The following is a 21,713-nucleotide window of genomic DNA, read 5'->3' as shown; positions in this document are numbered from 1 at the left end:
AAATAGTAGAGGGTATAATACATCTTGCTGGATAATATTTTATGTATTTGATACAGAAGCTGCCGAGATACATATGCAATGTTGTGGAAAAAATAGTGCTCGCGTCAGTCGCCGAGTTGCTGTTTAATCTCTGCGAAATGTTCAGCATTGGAATATGAGTAGATGGGAACGTACTCACTGTCTATGATGTCCAGATATGCTATGCTCGCTGGGCTGTCAGGATACTCGTCCAAGAAGCTGACGCCGTAGTCTGCACTCCTGCCAATGCGGGGATCAAGTGGTACTGCACCCAGGAACTCAACGCCCATGTCGTGTGCCAACCGTCTCCCTCCCCCAGTGCTTGGCTTGAAGATTTGCGATTCAGTCTTGCAATTGGGACACACGAAGCCAGACATATTCTCCACGAGGCCAAGCACACGGATTCCGACCTTCTGGCAGAAGTTGATCTCCCGCCGGACATCCTGCAGCGCGACCTCCTGCGGTGTGGTGATGACGACGGCGCCATCGATGCCGCTCTCCTTCAGGTATTGCACAACACTCAGGTGCTCGTCGGACGTCCCGGGTGGGGTGTCGATCACGAGGTAGTCGAGGTCACCCCAGTCAACGTCCTTGAGGAATTGCGATATGAGCCCATTCTTCTTCGGCCCCCGCCACATCACCGCGTCCTTCGATGACGGCAGCATGAAGCCTACGGACATCACGCCGAGGTTGTCCTGTACGTACACGGGAGACCAGCCGGTGGAGGACGAATGCACCTGCTCTGATGCGATGCCGAGGATGGTGGGGATAGACGGTCCGCAAATATCGACGTCCATGATACCGGTCTACGACCCTACTCAGAACTGCATAGCATGAAAATGCACGACGATATGGCGCACCTGCAACTGTTCGTCTGCAGCAAAGGCCCACCCGAGCTGGGCGGTGAATGTCGACTTGCCCACACCCCCCTTCCCTGAGAGAACCAGTATCTTACGCTTCACCGTCTCCATGCGAGCGCGGACGAATGGTAGGGCCGGATCTGGCCCTCTTGCCTTTCCTGACGAGCATATCTCTTGGTTTGCGCATCCCGCGCATGCATCTGCCTTGCCTGCAAGCTCCGATTCAGTACCCTACCGAATTGGTGTCAGTAGGAGTTGTGTGAGCGTGGGTCAATTTACCGGACAGTGTTCTGGCGCATTCGTCGGCACGGAAAATGGGTCCGGCGCTGGCACCGAATGTTGTAGGGCTATCATGCTGCTAAAGAAGAAGGAGGGGTCGCGATTTGGATGGTAGGTAGATCGCGCACTTAAGGAACCTGCGTGACGGCTGCGTCGAGCTTCACCTGGCAATCATTTGTCATCAAAATCCTATCTTATCTTATCTTATCTTACACTTAGTCACCGATGCGAGACTAATATAATGATTCTCTGCACCTCCGTCTCCATCATAGAGAATGCTGTACATAACGAGGGAAGCGCCGCCTCCTCGCGGCAGAGACCTTGCTTGCGAAAATTTCCACTGCACAGATTTAAACTTGAGATGTTGCAAGCCAAGTTGGGACTTGTTGTGCAAGATTCAGATGCACGGAAGGAACTGGGGTGTCGAAAAGCGCGACAATAAAGAGGGTGGAGAAACCTCGCAAGCAATATAATACCTATACGACGAAGATGGAATTAGTCGTAAAAATGCATTCAAACTGGCAGATAGTGACTATACATACTGGTATGCTACGAAGAAAAGCTCTCCGTTATATCCATTAGTGGGCACCCATCACAGCCGTCCTCCGACGGTAACAGTGCTAGTGCTCGAAGCACTCTTCGACACCAACGCTTGTGAGAGCAATTGTTGGCAGCTTCTAAGACGCTCGCGTCGACCGACAAACCAGGAGCCCGCGTCGCATGGAACGGCGAGAGGAACACTTGTGACGCCGCGGTTCTGAGCGAATCGAACGGCGTGAACCAACGAGTCCACCTCCCCTTCGGAATCGATATCATCCAGATTTTCGTATACGTCCTCTCCAGGGCCCATCGTGGATGCCGCGACCGCAGCAGCCGCAGCCGCAGCAGCAGCCGCAACAGCCGCCTTCTTCCCTTTCTTCGTGCCAGACGTACCCAGGACGGTGTTCAACGCCTTCTTGGAGAGCTCGATACCTGCAGCTGCGGCAGCTTCCATAGCCAACTTTTTCTTCTCAGCCTTCTCCCTCTCCTTCCTTTCCTTCCTCTCTGCCTTACTCTCCTTCTTCACAGGTTCTACCCAATTTGGATTGTTGAGTCGATTCCACTCCAAGAGCAGCTCATCGTAGGGTTTCGATCTGCCTTGAACGGCACGCTTCGCGCCCATGGAGTGTGACTTGCATGTGAGAGAACGAGAGCATGGGAGGCCCTTGTCATTAATGACCCCGCATTGTTTATCGTAATCCACTGGGCCTTTAAAGCGTCCTTTGGTGACTTTAGTTGCTGATTTCTTCTTCTTGGGCAGGGAGGGATCGTCCGGGGTAGGATCCTCATCTTCTGCCTTGCGCTTCTTACCCTTCTTCGTAGTATCTGTCAGAATTAGCGCAATTACAGACCGCAGACGAAACAATGCACATACCTGTGTCAGCTTCTCCGTTTGCTTTTCCTTTTGCACCCTTCTTTCCGCCGTTCCGTATCTTAGCACAGTTCTCTGTAGCCATATAGTGAATGAAGCGCATAGGCTCATGCAACATGGTCACCCACCAGCATGTTCGAGTATTGCGCTTCTCAGCACAGGTTTACCGCAATCAATGCACTTCACCAAGCCTATCTCTTCTCTGAGCGGTTCCGCGCCGAACATTTTCATGTCGCGGGCGGAGAGCCATGAAGTGGGCGGGGACGGAGGTGAGCTTATATCTGCGGGTGGGGGTGGAGTGCTGGGAACATCGTCCCAAGAGAATGGGGGAGGATCTGGGGAATGACTAGGCTTCAACTTGATCGTCATCTTTGAACCTATGTCTTAGGCACAAGGAGAAATATTTAAGAGGTAATCCGGTCGTGGTGGCAAAGTGATTCAAGTTGAGACGTGCCAAGCAACAAACTGAGCCACCTCGAAATTACGTAACCAGATTACGATCTGCTCAATCGCGGAGGTCACATTGCGTCACATCTCGTAGTGAGTTTGTTGTAAACGACACTGCTCTCTCACGTCACCCCGGCTGCAAGTCAAGAGTGTTGAATAAGGTTTTCTTCCAAAAATTAAGGAGAACGGTTCATTGTAATGGAAAAAAGACTTGAGGTCTACCGTCTCAGTCAAGTTGTGACAAGCACGTGATCGTGGCGTGCCGCATTTACTGTTGCATTACGTACTTTACCATACATACTTTAGCTGTAGCTGACGAGGTGCCTTTCTGTACCTGAGCCACGTAGTTGGCGTAGTCAGCTAATTTCATACGTTTCCACGATCTAGATGGGTTACCACTCACTCGGCAGAGCCTGTAAGTCGGCAGCCCCCATATAAGTATATGAGGGTAAAATGCAGGGTAGCCGCGCATCTTCCCAGGTCAAATTCCTGCCGTTTACAGCAAAGATCATATCGATAGGCCCATGGTCAAAAAAGCGTGCGGAGGCGGCCTTTGGGCGGTCTGCGAAAAGAAAGCTCCCGATAGGTGGGACCTTAACTGCCTACACCCGGGCGCGAGCGGCCCAGGCGGCGTGACTTGGTGGCACCACAGTGCATGGTGGCGCCACCACCCACCGGAATTTCCGGAGCGTTTGATTTCGCAGTCCGCTCTGTGGGATAATTCTATTGGGAAACCCTCAGAAACCCGGAAACCCCAAGAAACCCCGGGTTTCTGAGGCTGCTCGGAGAAACCCCTCAATTTGGAAACTTGTGGGGTTTCCCTCTCCGGAGGAAGTTTCGGACTCCGGCCGGACGCCCTCCTGGGGCGGCCATGTTGGCATCATCGTTTGTGCGGGAAGGCAGGGCAGACTCACTGCTCAGCTTCTCATGGCAGTTGACAAGAGATCGAGAGACCTTGCCTGCATGCACTCTCCATATTCTTAAAGTAAATTTTCGCAAGAATGGGAGAGGGAGAGGGAAAATTGGCACCCGCCGTAAGCCTTGTCAGTCCCGCCCAACGCGTCCTGTTCACGTACATAGAGTGTACCGAGCTCCTGTGTGATCGGTAAGCCCCGAATCAACTTACAATTTCGCAGCGAGGCCTCTGCTACGGGGAGGCCGCACTTTACTCACTTTCAGAAAGAGACTGCAAGCGCGGCTCCCCATCAAAACCGGCCGGCTGTCAACGGTCTCCCTTGCACAGAAACCAGGTTGCTGAGCAACTTAAGGGGGTTTCTGGGGTTTCCGGGTTTCTGGGGGTTTCTCAATAGAATTATCCCGCTCTGTGAACGGATTTTTTTGGAAGGGCCTATCGATATGATCTTTGCTGTAGCGCATTTGACCCGAATCTTCCCTATACATGGGAAAACTGTCGACTTACACCGGTAACCCACCGTGACAGTACCATGTTACGTACGCGGTCTCCTCGAGATAAGTATCCCGGAGTCGTGACGTAGAAGTACTTTACTACCTTGCGCATGTATCTGCTCAACCATAGCTAGGATCTGCTCAATTCTTGAATACTGGATTGTTACATTGCTGCTAGCAATGTCTGGTCTGGGCTGGTGATTTTTCTGCACAGTTAGCGACACATCTACGTAGCACGTCTATTACTCATGGATATACCCTCTTCCGATGGAATCCCTCTCTCTACTACGACTCAGCCCTTTCAACGCGTTCTAAGCCTGGCTGTCATCGAGGTAAGATGGAGGTCCTATTCTTTGGATATAAGAATCAGGTAACCGTTGTACAGACTTGCATACGTTGCTGTCAGAATGGAAAATCTTGCACCTACAAACAATATCATCAAGAGGTAGCGCAGTCGGGGACGTCCCGGAGTGCATTGAAACGTTGTGATCGTTGCAAGTCGACCAAACAACGATGTGTTAGGCCAGGTGAGCGTGTGGATATATGAATGCCGCTGTGGGTTGACTGACGTTAATGTCCAACTATAGGTGAGCTGGAGGACAAGACTCTATCCAGGAAACGTCTCACAGTCGACCATTCCGACCTGATCCCTATCAAATACCCACTGAAGCACACGAGCGTCAGTACCTGTGCTCAGGCAGAGAATTCCGCTTCCTCAAGCACCCTTGTGGTTGGAAGTGATGGAGAGGAGAGAAGAAAAAAGCAGTCTGGGACGCGGAAGACCTTGCCCACGTTTACCTCTGGTTCCCAGGTAAAAGTAAAGGTGACAAAAAAGAGATCTACAACCGTAGGGATCCAAATACAACTTGATGGCAAGGTTGTCAGTACCACTGCGCATCCAAATACGACTGCATCGACTTCTCGAGGTAATCCCCCCGCATTGCAGCATAACGCATCGCATACCGCTCCCGCGATATTTTCTCCTTCCATACCAGGTCCCGCTGAATATGCTTGTCGATCCTTAGGAGATACTTCGACATTAGCGTCCTCCCCCACTGCCAAGCATGTGGCCACCTGCTTTCCCAACACTTCCACTGTGGACGTGTCAGTCGAGGACGAGCATAAGAAGAGACTAGATGATAACACAACGCTATGCATAGTTTCCAAGGCCAGCGAGGAACTGAACCCATCTCCCTTTGCTCAAGCAGGTCTATCAACAATTCGCTCGGCTTCTATCTCCGCTTCCTCTACAGTTGTCAGTGAGACAGATGAAGTAACAATTGCAGATCAGAATCTTCCCACAGAACATCCACATGTCCTAGAGAGGAGTGCCACCGCTCAGCACTCACGATCTACCCAGGTGTCGGACACTAAGCATGCGAAGCATGTGCAGAGTCTCGATACGGCAAACGCAGACATCAGACCTGCGAAACGTGCGCGTAGAGAAACTACCTCCACATTCACACAGTGTGCACGGCATCCCGTCTTCTGGCATGTCGATGGTTCGGTCATCTTACAGGTGGAGAACACTCTCTTTAAGCTGCACAGATCTCGCCTTGCGCAAGACTCGAGTTACTTCGCGGATCTGTTCAACAATAGTTCTTCGCGTAATAGCAAGTCTCCTGACGACAGCCCGATTAAAGGAATCAGCAAGACAGACGACCTGGAGCGTGATTTCATGGATGGTTGTCTGGTGTACAAGATGCCAGACGACGTAAGTGTGGACGACTTTGCAAACCTGATGACGGCCCTGGAGAATGCAATGCGAGTCTTTCACCCTTTCCTTCTTCACCCGGTTCATCATCTGAACTTCCTTAGTGCCTACACGTTCAAACCACCTTCGTTTTCAGTGCTTGCATCAACCCTCCGTGCTGCACATGCCCTGTCCTTCTCGAAAATCGTCGAATTCGCGATTCACTTTCTTCGCCCAATGTGGCCTTCCGATCTTTCCCTTCTGTCTCCAGAGAGAAAACCTCATGCGGCAGAGATGGTCGTACTCGCACAGAAGTGCGCGTTGCCAGAGATGTTGAAGCGCGCATACTACGAACTCTTGCGGACGCCCCACTTCTCACAATGGGAGGACAGCGATGAGGACATGTATGCAGACGACGCTGCCGAGGCGCGCGGCCACCACCATCTCAGTAACGCAGATCTCATGCGTCTGATCATTGCACGGGAGAAATTACAGCGCACATGGTTGCATATTGCCTGCAAGGCTCTCGACCCCTCCACTCTGAGATGCTCACTCAGTCAGACAGAGGGAGGTAGGCCCGTGCTACTGCGCTGTCGCGTGGCTCGTGGGGAGAGTTTGGAGTCCTGGACGGTTGCGATAAAGCAAGAGCCCGTGCTGGAGGAGGGTATGTTCGATACGATATGCGCACTGCAGAAACTCATAGACATGGAATGGGGAAAATTGGGCTATTGTACGGGATGTATTGATGCGAGGAAGGAGATGTGGAAGGCACAAAAAGAGAAGCTTTGGAGGGATCTGGATGTGTGGTTGGACGTGCGGACAGTGACCAGTTCCGGGGTGCTGCAGCCGTTGTCGGAGGAGGTTATTTACAAATTTCAGTGACGGGTAGATTGATAGTCTATCAAGCTCATATTAATTGGAGGGATCAGTGCTAGCTTATAGTACAGTGCAGCAAAAAGCTTTGAGACTCTTTCTACAGGCAGGTAGGCAGCGGTAGATTGTGTTGTTGCCGCAGAATGAAATGAATTATGAAGACGCGTGACACATAACGCGTACGTAATTGGAAGTGACGTCACAGGACGCGTTGGGACTGGATGCTGATTGGCTCGTTCGATGTCCAGCCCATGAACGCGTCTTCGACAGGACCAGCGATCACATAAAAGAACTTGGATCGACGCGTCTCTCCACTCGCTCTTTCTCCCATACCACCACCGGCCCCCTCTCATCCTATGGCTAAAGGCAAAAAGTCCAGATCCACCCTCCACTCTGTCAAGATTCCCAATGGCAGGCCCGCAGTCCCTCCCAGTCATTCGTCTGAATCGCCCAAGACTCCCAAGACTCCCAAGACCCCCGCAGACGAGGGAATCGACTTCTTCGAGGCTGCATTCAAGCAAGGAGACAAGCCGATCCGTGTCTACGAGCTGCAACTAGATCCTGATGGCGGTCCTAACAAGGACAGAGCTGTTGAGTGTCCTTTCCTTTTAGTATGCGTCGAGTGCACACTACGGAGGGCGTATGCTGTTGTTACGCCTTGTGATCAGAACTTCGACAGACTCTTCCCTCTGTTCTTGTCTCCATCCCTCCATGTGTTAACCACGCTCCACAGTACGTGCGTCTTCCACCGGCCTATACGCCCTACGTCCTTCGTGTTTCCCTCGATGCAGGAACCCCTGCATCAAAGAACGGCGTGTTCAAAACCAATTTTCCCCTTGACGGCGGTCAATTTGCTCGTGATCGTTTTGCAGAGCGCAAGTATGTTTCATGTGTTAAGTTAATCGTATTTTCGCCTAATCGAACGATCTAGGCTTCCGACCAACTTCTCAAAGCCTATTCGGATCGATTTACCCATCTCGCAGGCGGGCGCATTTGTCTACTGGGTCGAGTACGATGGCGACACTCCGGGTTCGCGCGTGAAGGGCCGAGAGGGCTACTTCAACATTGACCCCATCCTTCGTACTAGGGCGCGTTCACCCATCCTTTCCTCGGATGGGTCTATATCAGTGAGAGGTGGTACAGTGGGATCAGGCTATGTGGACCTCCCTCTTGATGGTATCTCCATCCTGACCGTTGTGTCGAAATGGATGGGTCTTACCACTTCATGGCCCGAATACTTCGCGGAAGCTAGTGCGAGAGGCTATAACATGCTCCACTGGACACCGCTTCAGGAGCGAGGTGAAAGCGACAGTCCTTACTCGATCAGGAACCAGCTCGTCTATGAATCATCCATGTTTCCGAGCGGAAAGCAGGACCTTGGATCGGACGGCGGTAAGGCGAAACTCGAGGAGACGCTGAAGGTCGCCAAGGAAAAGTACGGATTGTTGAGTCTCATTGACGTCGTCTTGAATCACACCGCCAACGATAGTCCCTGGCTGCTTGATCATCCAGAAGCAGGTAGATCAGAGTGTGTCAAACCTGTCTGAGACGTCCTGACGTTCCTCCGTTTCTCAGGTTACAGCCCCGCGAACACTCCGCATTTGACTCCGGCCCTTGAGCTTGACGACGCCATAATCCAGTTCTCTGCTACACTCTCGTCACTTGGTCTGCCAACCGCTGTGAAGTCGCAGCATGACATAGACACTCTGGTCAGTAAATTCAGGGAATACATCAAGAAGCTCGACATGTGGCAGTACTACGTCCTCGATGTCTCCGCAGAACGTGGACGCGTAAAAGACGCGTTCAGAAAAAGGAATGTGAAGGCTTGGACCGGACCAGATGTTGCGCGCAAGAGTGTCGAGGAGCTCGCAGAGATCGTCAGGACTTCTGGGCAAATATTGGGTTATCGCAAACTGGAGAAGAAGTTTGGTACTCACGTCGAGGGTCCCGTCGCAGCTGGGTTTGTCAAGGCTGCATTCGCAGACCTGGAAGACGACGGTAGCGCTCTGGCGGACGCTTGGGTGCGTGTTGTGGATGTGATAAACGTGCCTCTATATGAAGAGTGGAACGAAGACACAGAGGCCGCTCTAGATAGCATCAAGAATAGGCTGAAGTACACCCGACTAGACGACCATGGACCAAAGTTGGGACCTATCACCGAACAGTAAGCCTTCATGCTATTCTACGGGCTGCAATGATTGAGGCCGCTTCTCAGATCTCCATTGGTTGAGTTGTACTTCACTCGTCTTAACCACAAGGCCGAAAAAGATCCACTCAAGTATTCGCTTGCGAACAATGGGTGGATCTGGAATGCCGATCCTCTCGCCAACTTCGCGTTGCCGCCATCGAAGGCATACCTTCGCCGAGAAGTCATCGTCTGGGGCGACTGCGTCAAGCTGCGTTATGGTGACGGTCCTTCGTCCAACCCATGGCTATGGGAGTACATGACGGAATATGTGACTTCACTCGCACGCACATTCGAGGGCTTCCGCATAGATAATTGTCACTCGACCCCGCTTCATGTCGGCGTTAGGCTGCTTGACGCAGCGCGTGCCGCAAATCCGGATCTGTATGTATGCGCAGAGTTGTTCACCGGAAGCGAGGAGACCGACACGATCTTTGTGAGTCGGCTGGGCATCAATAGTTTGATCAGGGAGGCTGGGAATGCTTGGGATCCGAAGGAGTTTTCTCGGCTGCTCTACCGCCATGGTCTTGGGAAGCCAGTCGGTGCGTTATTTCTCCTCCAGCTACACCAGTTGACCGACTGTGGATATACAGGATCTATGGACAGTGCTTGTGTGACGAGCAAGGAAGAACTGCCACCCCCAACGGGCAAAGGTCCGACGCGCGAATGTCTCGTTATTCCGCACAACGGCTCCACGCCTCATGCACTATTCTTCGACCTCACGCACGACAACGAGACGTACCTATTCAAGCGCTCTGCGGAAGACGCCCTGTCTACTGGCGCTTTGGTCGCCTTCTCGTACTCTGCGATCGGTTCGGTGAAAGGCTTTGATGATCTGTATCCGAAGCTACTGTATCTCGTTGGCGAGAAGCGGAAATATGAGATCACTGGGCTGGGGGAAAGCAGCGGCATAGCGAAGGCGAAGCATCTCTTGAATGCGCTGCACACTGAGATGGCACTCGGTGGTTACGAGGAGGGACATGTCCACCAGGAGAATGAGGTGAGTTGACGGAAACATCTTTCTACCTGCTGACTATTCAACGATGATCGCAGTACATCGTGCTAACTCGCGCTCAGCCGGCAACGCAGAAGGGATATGTGCTAGTAGTACACACAGCGTTCTCGAAGGGATCAAAGGACCGTGGACATAGTGAATATCTTCCTTGCACATTTTTTATTTTCGCCTCATGTCATTCTTGCAACAGTCACCCCAATCAAGCTTCGACTGACCAAGGCAAAATTCATATATGGCGCTAGTATCGATATCTCGTCTTACGAAATCGACAATGATGCCAAGACTCTATACGGTCTCCCAAGCAAGTTGGTAGAGATGCCCAATATCGTCGTACCCCAAGGTCTCGATCATGAAGGGCCTTACTCTGAGATCGTCGTGCCAGAGTATTTCCCGCCCGGAAGTTTTATGCTGTTCGAGACACACCTCCAGAACCTCGATTTGAGCCTTGACGAATTCTGCAAATCTGGCGCGAACGCAGCGTTTGAGGATCTCAACCTTGTTGACCTCAATGTGATGCTGCACCGGGCGGACGGCGAAGAGAGAGACGCTACTGACAGTAAGATATCGACCTACGTGATACCTGGAATGGGCAATCTCGTTTATTGTGGCCTGGAGGGTTGGATGCACCCGCTGAGACATATCATGCGATACAACGACCTTGGGCACCCTCTATGCGGGCATTTGCGGGAGGGTTCATGGGCTTTGGACTACGTCCATGAGCGGTTGTCCGAGTGAGTGATCTTCCCGCTCTTCGCTGGCCTTCTTGCGTGTGCTGATCGTGTTTAATAGGCAAACAACCTCGTTCCCGAACTTGGCGAAACCGGCGGCATGGTTCAAAGAGAGGTTCGAGCGGATCAAGACAAGCGTGCCGCCTTTCATGAGGCCGAAATACTTTGCCATCGTCATCTCAGAGGCCTATAAGGTCGCGCGGCGGCTTGCCATCGAACAATGCTCGGAGTTTGTTTTCACTGGGCACTCGTTTACGCAGGATCTTGCGCTGTGTTCTGTGCAAATGCACGGACTGGTCAAGTCTGCGTCGCTCGACCCTGGAAAGCCTACACCGTCCCTTGCCGCTGGATTGCCCCACTTCGCCTCGGGGTGGGCGAGGTGCTGGGGACGAGATGTATTCATCTCGCTCCGCGGTTTGTTCCTCACAACGGGCAACTTTGCCGGTGCGAAGGCTCACATCTTGTCCTTCGCATCGACTTTGAAGCATGGCTTGATCCCTAACCTCCTCGACTCCGTCCGAAACCCCAGGTGAGATTCCCATACCATCGCTTGAACGTTGCAGACTAAGTTACTGTGCAGGTACAACTCCCGTGACTCACCTTGGTGGATGTTGCAAAACATCCAAGACTACGTGCTTAGTGCTCCGGACGGTCTCGCCTTACTTTCCGAATCAGTCAAGCGACGTTTCCCGAAGGATGATACCTGGGTTGCATGGAACGATCCCATGGCGTACGCCTACTCCAGCACGATTGCGGAAATCATCCAGGAGATCCTGCAGCGTCATGCCGACGGAATCTCGTTCCGTGAACACAATGCCGGCCCGAACTTGGATATGCAGATGAAAGACGAGGGCTTCAACATCGACATCAAGGTGGACTGGAACACCGGTCTCATCGTGGGTGGTAACCAGCACAATTGCGGTACTTGGATGGACAAGATGGGAGAGTCAGTGAAGGCCGGCACGAAGGGTGTTCCGGGTACACCGCGCGATGGTGCCCCAGTGGAGATTACGGGGCTGCTGAAGAGCACGTTGAGGTGGTTGAATCAACTGTCTAGTGCTGGGATATTCCCCTTCAAAGGCGTCGAAGCTGAGAGTGAGTGTAGGTGCCCTTGTGGCATGACGCATCCTGACGTTTAGTGCACAGTCGATGGTAAACGACGGCTAGTCACGTACAAAGAGTGGGATGACTTGCTGCAGACGTCGTTCGAGCAATGCTACTACGTGCCATTAGGTAAGTGTCGTATACCTTGAGTATACCCACAGCATGTTCACTTTAATCAGACGCAGAGGAAGATCACAAGTACTTCGTCAACCCAGCCATCATCAATCGCAGAGGCATCTACAAGGATGTCTTCGGGTCGGGACCGAGGAGAGAGTGGTCGGACTATCAGTTCCGTCCCAATTTCCCAATCGCAATGACCGTTGCGCCGGAGCTGTTCGACCCACAGCACGCCCTTCAAGCGCTCAGGCTCGCCGATCAGGTTCTGCGGGGCCCCCTCGGTATGAAGACTTTGGATCCCGCAGACATACAATATCGACCATACTACGATAACTCAAACGATGGCACTGATCCAGCCATTGCCAAGGGTTTGAACTACCATAATGTGAGTACTCGCTCAACATGTACGTCACCGACGGACGGAAGTCTAATCATACAACGAAGGGACCTGAGTGGGGATGGCCGTTGGGCTACTTCCTTCGCGCTTATTTATACTTTGACACGCGTGTTGGCGCCGGTAAAGAGGTGTGGCCCTTTTTTTACTGTGTGGTGTGATGTGGCTGAGCTTCATTGAATAATAGGATCCCACACAGACGCTCCATTACCTTCACCGATACCTTCTCGCCCCGCGAAGCCATGTCCAACACGATCCATGGGCTGGTTTGCCCGAACTCACGAACAGGGATGGCGAGCTGTGTCGTGATTCATGCAACACGCAGGCGTGGAGTGCGAGCACCGTACTTGACTTCCTGCAGGAGGTGCACAAGTTGAGCGCTACGTCTGGGTGAACGCCGCTTCCATCAGTCCTTGAAGGACGAGATTGTGTCGTTTCCCATGGATCCTCTTGCATTAAGGGTGTATCTTCTTAGTAGATCGCTTGACGTTAGCGTTTCGGCATGTTTTATTTATTCACTTGCAATTCAGCGTATGCGATATGCATAGCACTTCGAACTTGAGACCATGGAGATGAAGCGCTAGCGCGAGCGCTTTTGCAGAGGTTTTCGGTTGTATGACATAATTCACGTTGACCGTCACAATCTCTCGATCTCCTCACTCTCAGGTTCTGGTATTAGCCTGCTTAGATGCTTTGCGCATGTCTTTCTTCGGATTTGAACAACCGGACTTGGAGAGCGAGAGGCGCAAATTTCTACAGGGTGGTCTGAGCGCACAAAATGAAGATCTAGCCGTGTATACATGGGGCGAAGATAGTTACGATGGTCTCGGTGATGCTCTGCAAGAGCGTGGCGACGAGCTGAACGATGAGACATTTGGAAGCACTGGGGCGGTAGGTGAGCGCAAACCCTTTGATTGATCGTGTGTTAGGGTGTTGAGCCCGGGTAACAAGGCAAGGACTTTGATTTTTCGAATACCACCCTGCCTCAGGATGGCCGACACGCTCCTCATGAATCCAACAGAGATCTACAAAGAGCTCAAGTCCTTGAACAGGAGATCTCCCAGGTTCCCAGCTCCAATACACCTTGTATGATGCCCACAGACTACCTCCTCTTGCGCATCTTATCTTTTGTGCGCAGCCCGTTCATCGCATACATTGGAGTCTGTATGGGACAACAAGTCTCCCTTCTCCGTTCTTCCTCGGTTGAATGGTGCAAGTCGCGCTTCCGAGAAGTCGTCAGCGCAGCCATCCTCGAAGTTCTCACCGTTCGCCACAACGGCGCCGCAAGCGTCGACATCGCAGCCGAATGTGAGTATGTCTAGCGCGTCTAATCTCCACAAGGGCATCCATACACTTGAGGAGATAGAGGCAGAGATGCTTGCAGCTTCTCAGCACGCACAATTATCCCCCACTTTGTCTCAGAGCCCTCTTCGAGGACAGGTAGTCCGGCAGACTACCCCTCTACATGGAGGAACGCCGCCCCCTCGTATGCACCCACATTCTCAGTCTCCGCGGTTCCATCATCAGCAGCAGCAACACCAGATTCACATCCTGCAACTGCAGCAACAGCAACAACAGGAGCAACAGCGCCAACTATTGGAGTTGCAGGAGCAGCGGGATCGTCAGCACCACCGGCAGCTTCTTGAATTGCAGGAGCAGCTCAGATTGGAGGAACTTGAGAGGCAGCGTCAAATTCGGCTGCAGCAGATCCAGTCCGGCACGAATCACAACCTCCAGATTGTCAATACCATGCACCAGCGACATCCTTCTTTGAGCCCTTCCATGGTCGATCGCCAGCTTCGTCGATTAGGTCGACAGTCGCCCGCGCTTTCCCAAATTCAGATGGAAGTTCCGTTTCAGCATAGCATGCAGTATCTCCCGCAAGATATCCAGACGCAGCAGCGTCTCTTGGCCGAAATGGCGCAAGCGGAGTTTATTAACAGTATGCAGCCCTCGGGGCCACAGTCTGAGAGAGAGGCGAGGGAGGAGCGCGAAATGCAAGAAATGCTGAGAGAGGAGGCGATGCGCAAGATCATGGAAGCAGAAAGGATGGAGGAGAGGAGGCGAAGAAAGTTGACGAAGATTGCCCATATGGTATGTTCCATACCACTCGATCCTGAAGTCTAGTGCTATACGGATGGATTGACGTGATACTTAGGCCCGTTACAACGATCTCATGACGCAGTCCGACAAGGATTTCATTACTCGTATTCAAGTCTCGCAGCTTGTCACTCAGGATCCGTATGCGGACGATTTTTATGCTCAAGTCTACGGCGCTATCATACGTTCTCGTATGGGTGTCCAGTCGCAGGATGAACGCGTCTTGAAATTCGGTTCAGGCGGTGGCGTCGGACTGGGAATGGCCCAGCGGGGGGCCGGTAGACGTCAGAGCGCGATGCAGCGTATGGAGGCGCAAGTTGAGAGGATTGTGAATAATGCGAGATTGAGAGAAAAGGAGAAAATTTGTAAGCAATATCTCGCGTGTTGGAGGCGTGTCATTTTGACTTTTCACCCCTTGACAGCACTGAACAGCCTCCAGGGTGCCTTGGGGAAAACATCTGGTCGAAGTTACAAAGCAGCGCCTCGTCAACTCCTTCAAGTTGACTCCGGCAGTTCAACCTCGCCTACTCTTTCTCCTGCTCATGCGCATATTTCCAAAGCAGACACTACAAGACATGCTGATAGAGCGGGAGCGGCAAAAGAGGCCGCAAAGTTCGGCCGTGAAGCTCTTGGCAGTGCCGCGGAGGTGTGTACAGCATAATTTGGATTTCATGAGTTAATCTGATCAATATATCATTAGATGAATGGCCTCGAGCATAAGGATCCATTAACTCACCGCCAGACTCTCATAATTTTGGAACATCTTTATGATCTGGTTCTCGAGGTCGAACAGCAACGGCGAGATCAACCTCCCGAAGATGAGGGATTTGAGGCCTGGTAGGCTTGCAGACGTTCTACCTTGGGCCGAACTGATACAGCTTCGTCGACAAGGAATGCTGGTTTTACTGTGTTAGTGCAACAACTCTGGGACGGACTACAGGTCATGGTACCTTTGGAAACAAGGTGCCGTATATTATTTAGCACGAGCAATCTGTCTGGTGTTAACACGTTACTCGCCCTACAGTAATCCTCATCCATTTATCTCTCTACTTACCCCCATCAAAGGGAAAAGGATGCTTCCACGAGTTGCCCGTCATCTGAGCACACAGCAAATGTTGACTGTGCTCACCCTTCTAGTTGCATGCTTCTCCCAGTTGGACGTCGTAATTAAAGCTCCGATCCTTGATTCTCTCGAGGAATCCCAGGAGCGCGCGGACGTTGATAACCAGACGGAGGCATTTCTGTCGAGCGTCATTCAAAGTATCTTGCCTGTAGTAGCGAAGGCAGGTTTGAGACTCGTTAGCGGACTCCTGGGTCTTCTGCTTGAACTCAGTAACATTGTTGCGATCACTCGCACACAGGTGCGTGTGTTGCTCACGTATGAGAGTTAGTGATAGTAACTCTACTTGAAACAGCCTGGCATCGCTTTGTTAACCCTTTTCTTGAGTCGAGTAGAGGTCATCAAGCAAAATATGGCTACTGCTACGGAGATCTCCGAATTGCCATCACCAGAAGAGACAGAGCAGTGGTACGCTCGCCATTGAAAACCAATTATGATTGCCACGCTGATCTACGTGCTCAGGCAACTGATGTTCGACCATTTGTTCCAACTTTTGGCGCCACATTTGATTTTCCTGTTCCCATCTGTTCGCCAGAATGCGATCTCCGGCGTTGGCTACAACAATATCCCTGACGCAGATGTCATCGACCAGCGGGTCTGGCAATTCTTGGCTGCGCTCGCTTTGCATGCATCATTGGAGCAACAACAAGTGCTCGTCACAACGTTACGCGAGATTGTATTGGAAAACGTGACCAGAGGATGGGTTTCAGATGCGGATGAGAAGAGGAAGAAACTGGCGAATGTTAATATCTTTTTAAACGCACTCGGCCTGGATAGCTCTCAGATTGCAGTGTAATTGTACTGTGTCATATCTATATCGGCAGATAAATAGTACGTGCAGCCTACAGTATCACGGTGTGGGCTGAAAAACGGTATTCTGGAGACAAAGTAGGTCCGCTGCATCGTGCATAGTGATCGGGGAATCTACACATCCAGTCAATTCGTCCCTGCGGAGCCTTCCACGTTGCACCAATGACTCCTCCGCGGTCGGCAATCCTAGCAGGTCAAGTACAGGCATTTCCTGCCATCGAGGTAGGGTTCCGCCGGGGAGGTCCAGAAGTCCAGTGACAAGGGGTGACAACCAGTCAATCACATCAGGCAGCGCCATGAGCGGGAGCAAGAAGAGCCTCTTCTTCCGCAGGTAAGTCTCGCTCGGCACGTCCTTGACGTGGGACCCAGCTTCTAGATGGTTTGTCGACAAAGAGATGTAATCTTCGTAATTTGGGTACAGCATGACGTAGCCACGGAGGTACACAAGTTCGATGAAGTATTTCTTCCATGAGCGCGACCAGTTGTTTGAGCGCACTGCGGGCACCACAGCCTCGTCGACGTCCCAGGCGTACTCGGAGAGACGAAATGCCAGATATGCGTGGAACTCGCGCCACTGCTCGGGGAAGTAGACTGCGCCCCAACTGCATGGGATCTGCGAAAGGTAAGGAGTGATTGGATCCGGTAGGTTAGCTGCTGCGAATGCGCTACGGGCGTTGAAGGCGTGGCGTCCTTCAGGGCGGAGTTCAAGGTGCTTCTGTTGGTAGAGACTTATTCCGAAGAGCTGAGGAGATACATTTTGGGGAGCGCCGTATCTAGGTTGAAACTTCATATTTGACTTTCAACGGTGGAGAAAATCGTACCTGTAGCGTAGAATAGACATCTTGATCCAAGCGTAGAACAGCGGCGAAACCTCCACATCGTCTTCTAGGATGAGGCCGTAGGAGTGGTTGGAGTGTGGATACCATGACTCGACAACAGCTGGGAGTAGTCCACCATGGATAACGCGGTGGTGGATGGACACACGTCCGTGCTCCCACTCAAACTCGTCCACGAGATCCAATGTCTCTGGGTCGGCAGTCTGGTCAAGGTTTATGCGCAAATCAAGGGAGTCTCCAAAGTATCGCGCGGATGACAATGAGGACAAGAGACGATTGAGTGACCAAGGTCTGTCATTTGTGACCACCGAGATATCGACTTGAGGCATATGCCAATCTACACGTCGGGCATCAACATAGCTCGACATTCAACACCGGACAAACATACCCATCCACTCTTGTAATGATAGCGTCCCCATCCAGTCACAGTAGGGGAGATCACCCTGAGGAATGTGGACCATCGATGGTCTGTCGTGATTACGGCGGTATTCTAACAGGAGATCAATGTAAAAGGAAGGTTGACTGCGGTCGGAAGATGCAATGATCACGTCGACGGCGGGACCTAGGGTTTGAAGCCAGTCAGAGATGTCACTTTCTGCCTTGAAACCGGATTCAGGCCAACGATACGACTCGTACTTGAGTCGGCAATCGGCGTCAGAAAACACTTGATGATCTCCAGCATCAACGAAGTCTTTTGTTCGTGTGGCCGCCTCAGCATACAACAGCGCGTGCAATCTGTAGCCGTGGCGCAGCAGTCGACAAGCAGCAGGAGAGAACATCCTCAAATCTCGTAGAGAAGGGAACAGGAGAAGGAATGAACTGGAGGAGTCTGCCATATTCGCTGAGATGCCGGACGACTGGTGTACGCTTAGATTGGGAGAGAGCTGAATCGTGTCGAGGCCAAGCATATCGAAAGGATCAAAGGGGGAAGGATCAACAGGAGCTCGATGTAAGTCTTGCATTTGATCAAACGGACACCATTCGGAGCCAGCTGCTCGAGATCCAATCACGAGTCCCCCAGACATGTCTGATCGTGCTCGGGCAACTTGCTCTCCCAGAGAATACCAGACGCCATACGTAGGGTCGGGAGTCAAGTCAATATCAGGTACAAGTGATGATGGCATGATAAGTGGTGGCACCAAGAACACAGCAGATTCCGGCTGGTCTGACGCTGAAAGGCAAGTCAAATTGCTAGAGACAGAGGCGAAGCCGTGTGGCCCAATGGGAAGATCTATCGAAGTAGACTTGAATGATAACAGTAGCTCGTGAGTGCCATTTTCAACACTTTTCAGGCCGCTGCTGTCGAGAAGGAGCACAAAATCGGCGGTCGCCTGCCGAGCAGCGCGCAGGATAACCATGTCCTCGTCCGTGTCTGGTAACCACGAAAGCAACGAAAGCTCTGTGTGCACATCTCTGGATTCTTCTGTAGAGAATACCGTACGAAGGATTTTGCGGATTTCCCCATGGAGAGATCGGGGAGATACTAGAACAATTTCCGACAGCTGGAGGTCACAAACAAGAAGTGTGCGCAGGTTCGCTGCAAGAGCTGAGACGGATGAGATTGTAACGGGAAATATCGCAGTACAAGACGATGAACTATAAGGACTGACGGGGAGAGTCGATTGATTGTTGGAGATCGCTGCCATTGAAAGGGATGGTAACGGGTCCACGGTCGGCTGAAGTTGTTCGATAATCGGACGCCTAGCCACTCTTGAACCAAATACCATCGGAGATATATCAGTCTTGACGTTCAAGTGATTCGGTATTGGTGAGTCATGCACAGGAACAGGAGGAAGCAGATACCACAGGATGAATGCACATAAGCACAAGACGATTATCCTCCACCCAGCCCTGCATGTTCCTGCCTGTGTGTTCCTTCTGCGTGCCTTCAGTACCGGAGAGCTGGGTTGTGAAGTGTCTGGCGTGCAGTGAAAGAGTTTCGACATCTTCAAATTGAACGACACGAATGAACGAGTCAACGCTTCAAGCTTCAATATTCAATGTTTGGCGTCGCAACCACACAACCTTCCAAAACGGGACTCGCTCGGAGTCAGATCAATCTGGAAAGCATAACTTGAAAAACATCGTAAATTGGCAGGATCTCATACGTTTTAGCGATGTCACCACCGAAGACTAGCAAGCAAGCCACAGAAAAGAAGAAAGAGAAGGTCTTCCACCCACAGTCTCGCAAAGCTGGACAAATAATCCGCACACAGCACCGCAAAAGCAAGCTTGCTGAGCTCGCGAAGAACCGATCCAAAAAACATGACCACAGAGGTGCGTAATGCTCTGCTTTTATGACTCAGAGATGTGCTCACGACCGCGCAGTCGATATATTCACTTTTTTTTACTCTGCCCTGCCACCAGAAGGCAGTGTACTGTCTTTGGAGGACCTGCATACCATCATCCGGGACATATGGCTCGCTCGATTTGACGCCGAACTCGAGGAAGAGCGAGCTTCCAGGCGAAAGGGTCGTCCGAAGAGTGTGAAGGAGCAGAAGATGGAGGAAATAAAGTTGAGAGAGTCAGAGGAGTATCGCACTGGTTTAGGTGGGTTCCCTTTGTCATCATGCAACACCTCATAGAAAATTTTCTGTTCAGAGGTCATTGACCTGACGGACCTACCAAACGTCGAACTGTTCAGACGCTGGGATCAGAAGGAGGCAGCATATATTCAGCAACTACGTTTCATCCGACTGTCGAGCAGCACGCCCGATCATGCAATGGTATCGCGTCCAGGCAAACATCCGTTCTTGAAGAGAGATGTTGCCGTGAGCGATGTTTCTGAGGATCAAATGGATACTGACGATGCACCATTGCTAATGGAAGCTCCGTCTCGTTTCGGGTCTACAATAATGACGATGGATGCGCCATTCTAGTATGTGGCACGATTGTTTGGTTAAAGAAACCCTGATCGATTATAGGTGTTAGGCTTGTGCTCTGACTTCGGCACGTTGTCGTGAGCGTTGATTCTCACTGTACGCAAAGAAGGGCGGTTCATATTCCCATTGAGGACCTTGGACGTTGATCTTCAAGATTAATGGAGGAGCAGGACAATGTGCACAGAGCCACGTGCGCATTGTCCGCATGCGTAGATGCTATGTCCAGCAGGCTCATGCCGCCATGGGTGCCTGCAGGCTCTCAATAAGCCACTCACATCTGCTGTTCTAGCACAGCTCACATATCCATGATCGACTGATATACTTGTCCCACTTACGAGAAGTCTACTTGTAATGCTTGGGTAGCTACAAAAATCAGCTATGCAGCCTGTATGGAAACCATCAGAGGAATATGTAGTACGTATGAAACTGAGGCAAGGGTGTTAAAGACGCTAGAGCTTTCTCGTATCATCACTAAAGTCTTCGTCGAGCTCAGCGGCAATACCTGCCTGTGTCATAGCTTTGACATGAATGCCTCTGCTGCGAATCCATGCGCGGACTTCTCCTACACCCCTTTCCGCCTGCACTAATTGTGTTCGCGCTCTCCTCAACTCTGCCCGATACAGATGGAGTTGTGTGAGACTGCGCCGAACAGCATCCTCCATGGAAACGTGGAAACGTATGAAATTAGCTGACTACGCCAACTACGTGGCTCAGGTACAGATAGCACCTCGTCAGCTACAGCTAAAGTATGTATGGTAAAGTAAAGTAAAGCAATGCAACAGTAAAGTCCTTCTGCAGCTGGCACACTTCAAGTGGCTTTGCTGATCCCGTGCCCTGCGGAGGCGCTCCGCATCGTCTGCCGTCTCTGGGAAGCCCTTTATAGACAGTAGCTCGCGGACAACTGCGATCTAAAGATATGATCGGTGTATGTCACAGACTTCAGTTAGTGAACCGTTCATACCGTAGATGGCGTAGCACTACTTTGGGTAGAGTCTAGTGTATTATACTCCAAGCCGCCTGCATTGGTCGGTGCGATTTCAGGGACCGGTTTGTCACTCGCAGTGGCAAGAATCGGTTGGGGACTTGCAGCATGGATGTTGGGTGGTCCTACTGCACCGGCACCGGGCACGCATGAGGGGAAATGGAGTAGAAATGTAGGCGTGCCCTGAGAGCGAGGCATCAAGGAACGTAATTTGCGGAAGATAGTGGAGATGCGGAAGTCGTTTCTATGTACGAGAAGAGGTGAGGTGCCCTTCACAATGAACTTGGTGAACGGCTGTGCTCAGAGGGAAGTGGAAATATGTGTCGAGGAAGAGCAATTGAACCTGAAGTATCCTTGATTCTGGGAAACAGGAGATACAAGAATAGATCAATTCACAAGAAGCATAAAAATTGGTCGATTGTACAGTCAAGCGTATTGAGGTAAGTATGACT

The 21,713-nt window shown here is 51.6% G+C and overlaps 6 protein-coding genes across 6 annotated transcripts; 3 read left to right on the top strand and 3 right to left on the bottom strand.

Moving 5' to 3' along the window:
* Positions 1-104: 104 nt before the first annotated feature.
* On the bottom strand, positions 105-1,232 carry SCP_0904440 (Cytosolic Fe-S cluster assembly factor NBP35; the record flags this gene model as incomplete). Its single annotated transcript, XM_027761677.1, has 4 exons — positions 105-130; positions 179-824; positions 879-1,109; positions 1,158-1,232. The coding sequence occupies 4 exons, from the start codon at positions 1,230-1,232 to the stop codon at positions 105-107; spliced, it is 978 nt and encodes a 325-aa protein (XP_027617478.1).
* A 517-nt stretch (positions 1,233-1,749) lies between these two features.
* On the bottom strand, positions 1,750-2,937 carry SCP_0904430 (predicted protein; the record flags this gene model as incomplete). The annotated part of the gene is made up of 3 exons (XM_027761676.1): positions 1,750-2,522; positions 2,572-2,643; positions 2,697-2,937. 3 exons carry the CDS (start codon positions 2,935-2,937, stop codon positions 1,750-1,752), a joined length of 1,086 nt encoding a protein of 361 aa, XP_027617477.1.
* Positions 2,938-4,670: 1,733 nt separating this feature from the next.
* SCP_0904420 (hypothetical protein) lies at positions 4,671-6,997 on the top strand (the record flags this gene model as incomplete). The annotated part of the gene is made up of 4 exons (XM_027761675.1): positions 4,671-4,754; positions 4,808-4,949; positions 5,010-6,186; positions 6,241-6,997. The coding sequence occupies 4 exons, from the start codon at positions 4,671-4,673 to the stop codon at positions 6,995-6,997; spliced, it is 2,160 nt and encodes a 719-aa protein (XP_027617476.1).
* A 347-nt stretch (positions 6,998-7,344) lies between these two features.
* SCP_0904410 (Glycogen debranching enzyme) lies at positions 7,345-12,925 on the top strand (the record flags this gene model as incomplete). Its single annotated transcript, XM_027761674.1, has 14 exons — positions 7,345-7,578; positions 7,722-7,867; positions 7,920-8,506; positions 8,564-9,152; positions 9,204-9,715; positions 9,767-10,173; positions 10,227-10,323; positions 10,379-10,919; positions 10,978-11,445; positions 11,497-12,011; positions 12,063-12,149; positions 12,200-12,522; positions 12,582-12,662; positions 12,719-12,925. 14 exons carry the CDS (start codon positions 7,345-7,347, stop codon positions 12,923-12,925), a joined length of 4,794 nt encoding a protein of 1,597 aa, XP_027617475.1.
* Positions 12,926-13,230: 305 nt separating this feature from the next.
* Positions 13,231-16,547, top strand: SCP_0904400 (hypothetical protein; the record flags this gene model as incomplete). The annotated part of the gene is made up of 10 exons (XM_027761673.1): positions 13,231-13,426; positions 13,483-13,617; positions 13,670-14,625; positions 14,690-14,996; positions 15,054-15,277; positions 15,332-15,468; positions 15,523-15,594; positions 15,656-15,992; positions 16,047-16,159; positions 16,214-16,547. The coding sequence occupies 10 exons, from the start codon at positions 13,231-13,233 to the stop codon at positions 16,545-16,547; spliced, it is 2,811 nt and encodes a 936-aa protein (XP_027617474.1).
* A 54-nt stretch (positions 16,548-16,601) lies between these two features.
* SCP_0904390 (hypothetical protein) lies at positions 16,602-19,043 on the bottom strand (the record flags this gene model as incomplete). The annotated part of the gene is made up of 3 exons (XM_027761672.1): positions 16,602-17,334; positions 17,383-17,734; positions 17,786-19,043. The coding sequence occupies 3 exons, from the start codon at positions 19,041-19,043 to the stop codon at positions 16,602-16,604; spliced, it is 2,343 nt and encodes a 780-aa protein (XP_027617473.1).
* Between the last annotated feature and the right edge of the window lie 2,670 nt (positions 19,044-21,713).

Source organism: Sparassis crispa, assembly GCF_003851025.1.
Source record: "Sparassis crispa DNA, contig_000008F, whole genome shotgun sequence".
Lineage (NCBI taxonomy): Eukaryota > Fungi > Basidiomycota > Agaricomycetes > Polyporales > Sparassidaceae > Sparassis > Sparassis crispa.
Note: the sequence above shows the minus strand (reverse complement) of the source record. Positions and strands in the feature narration are given on the sequence as shown.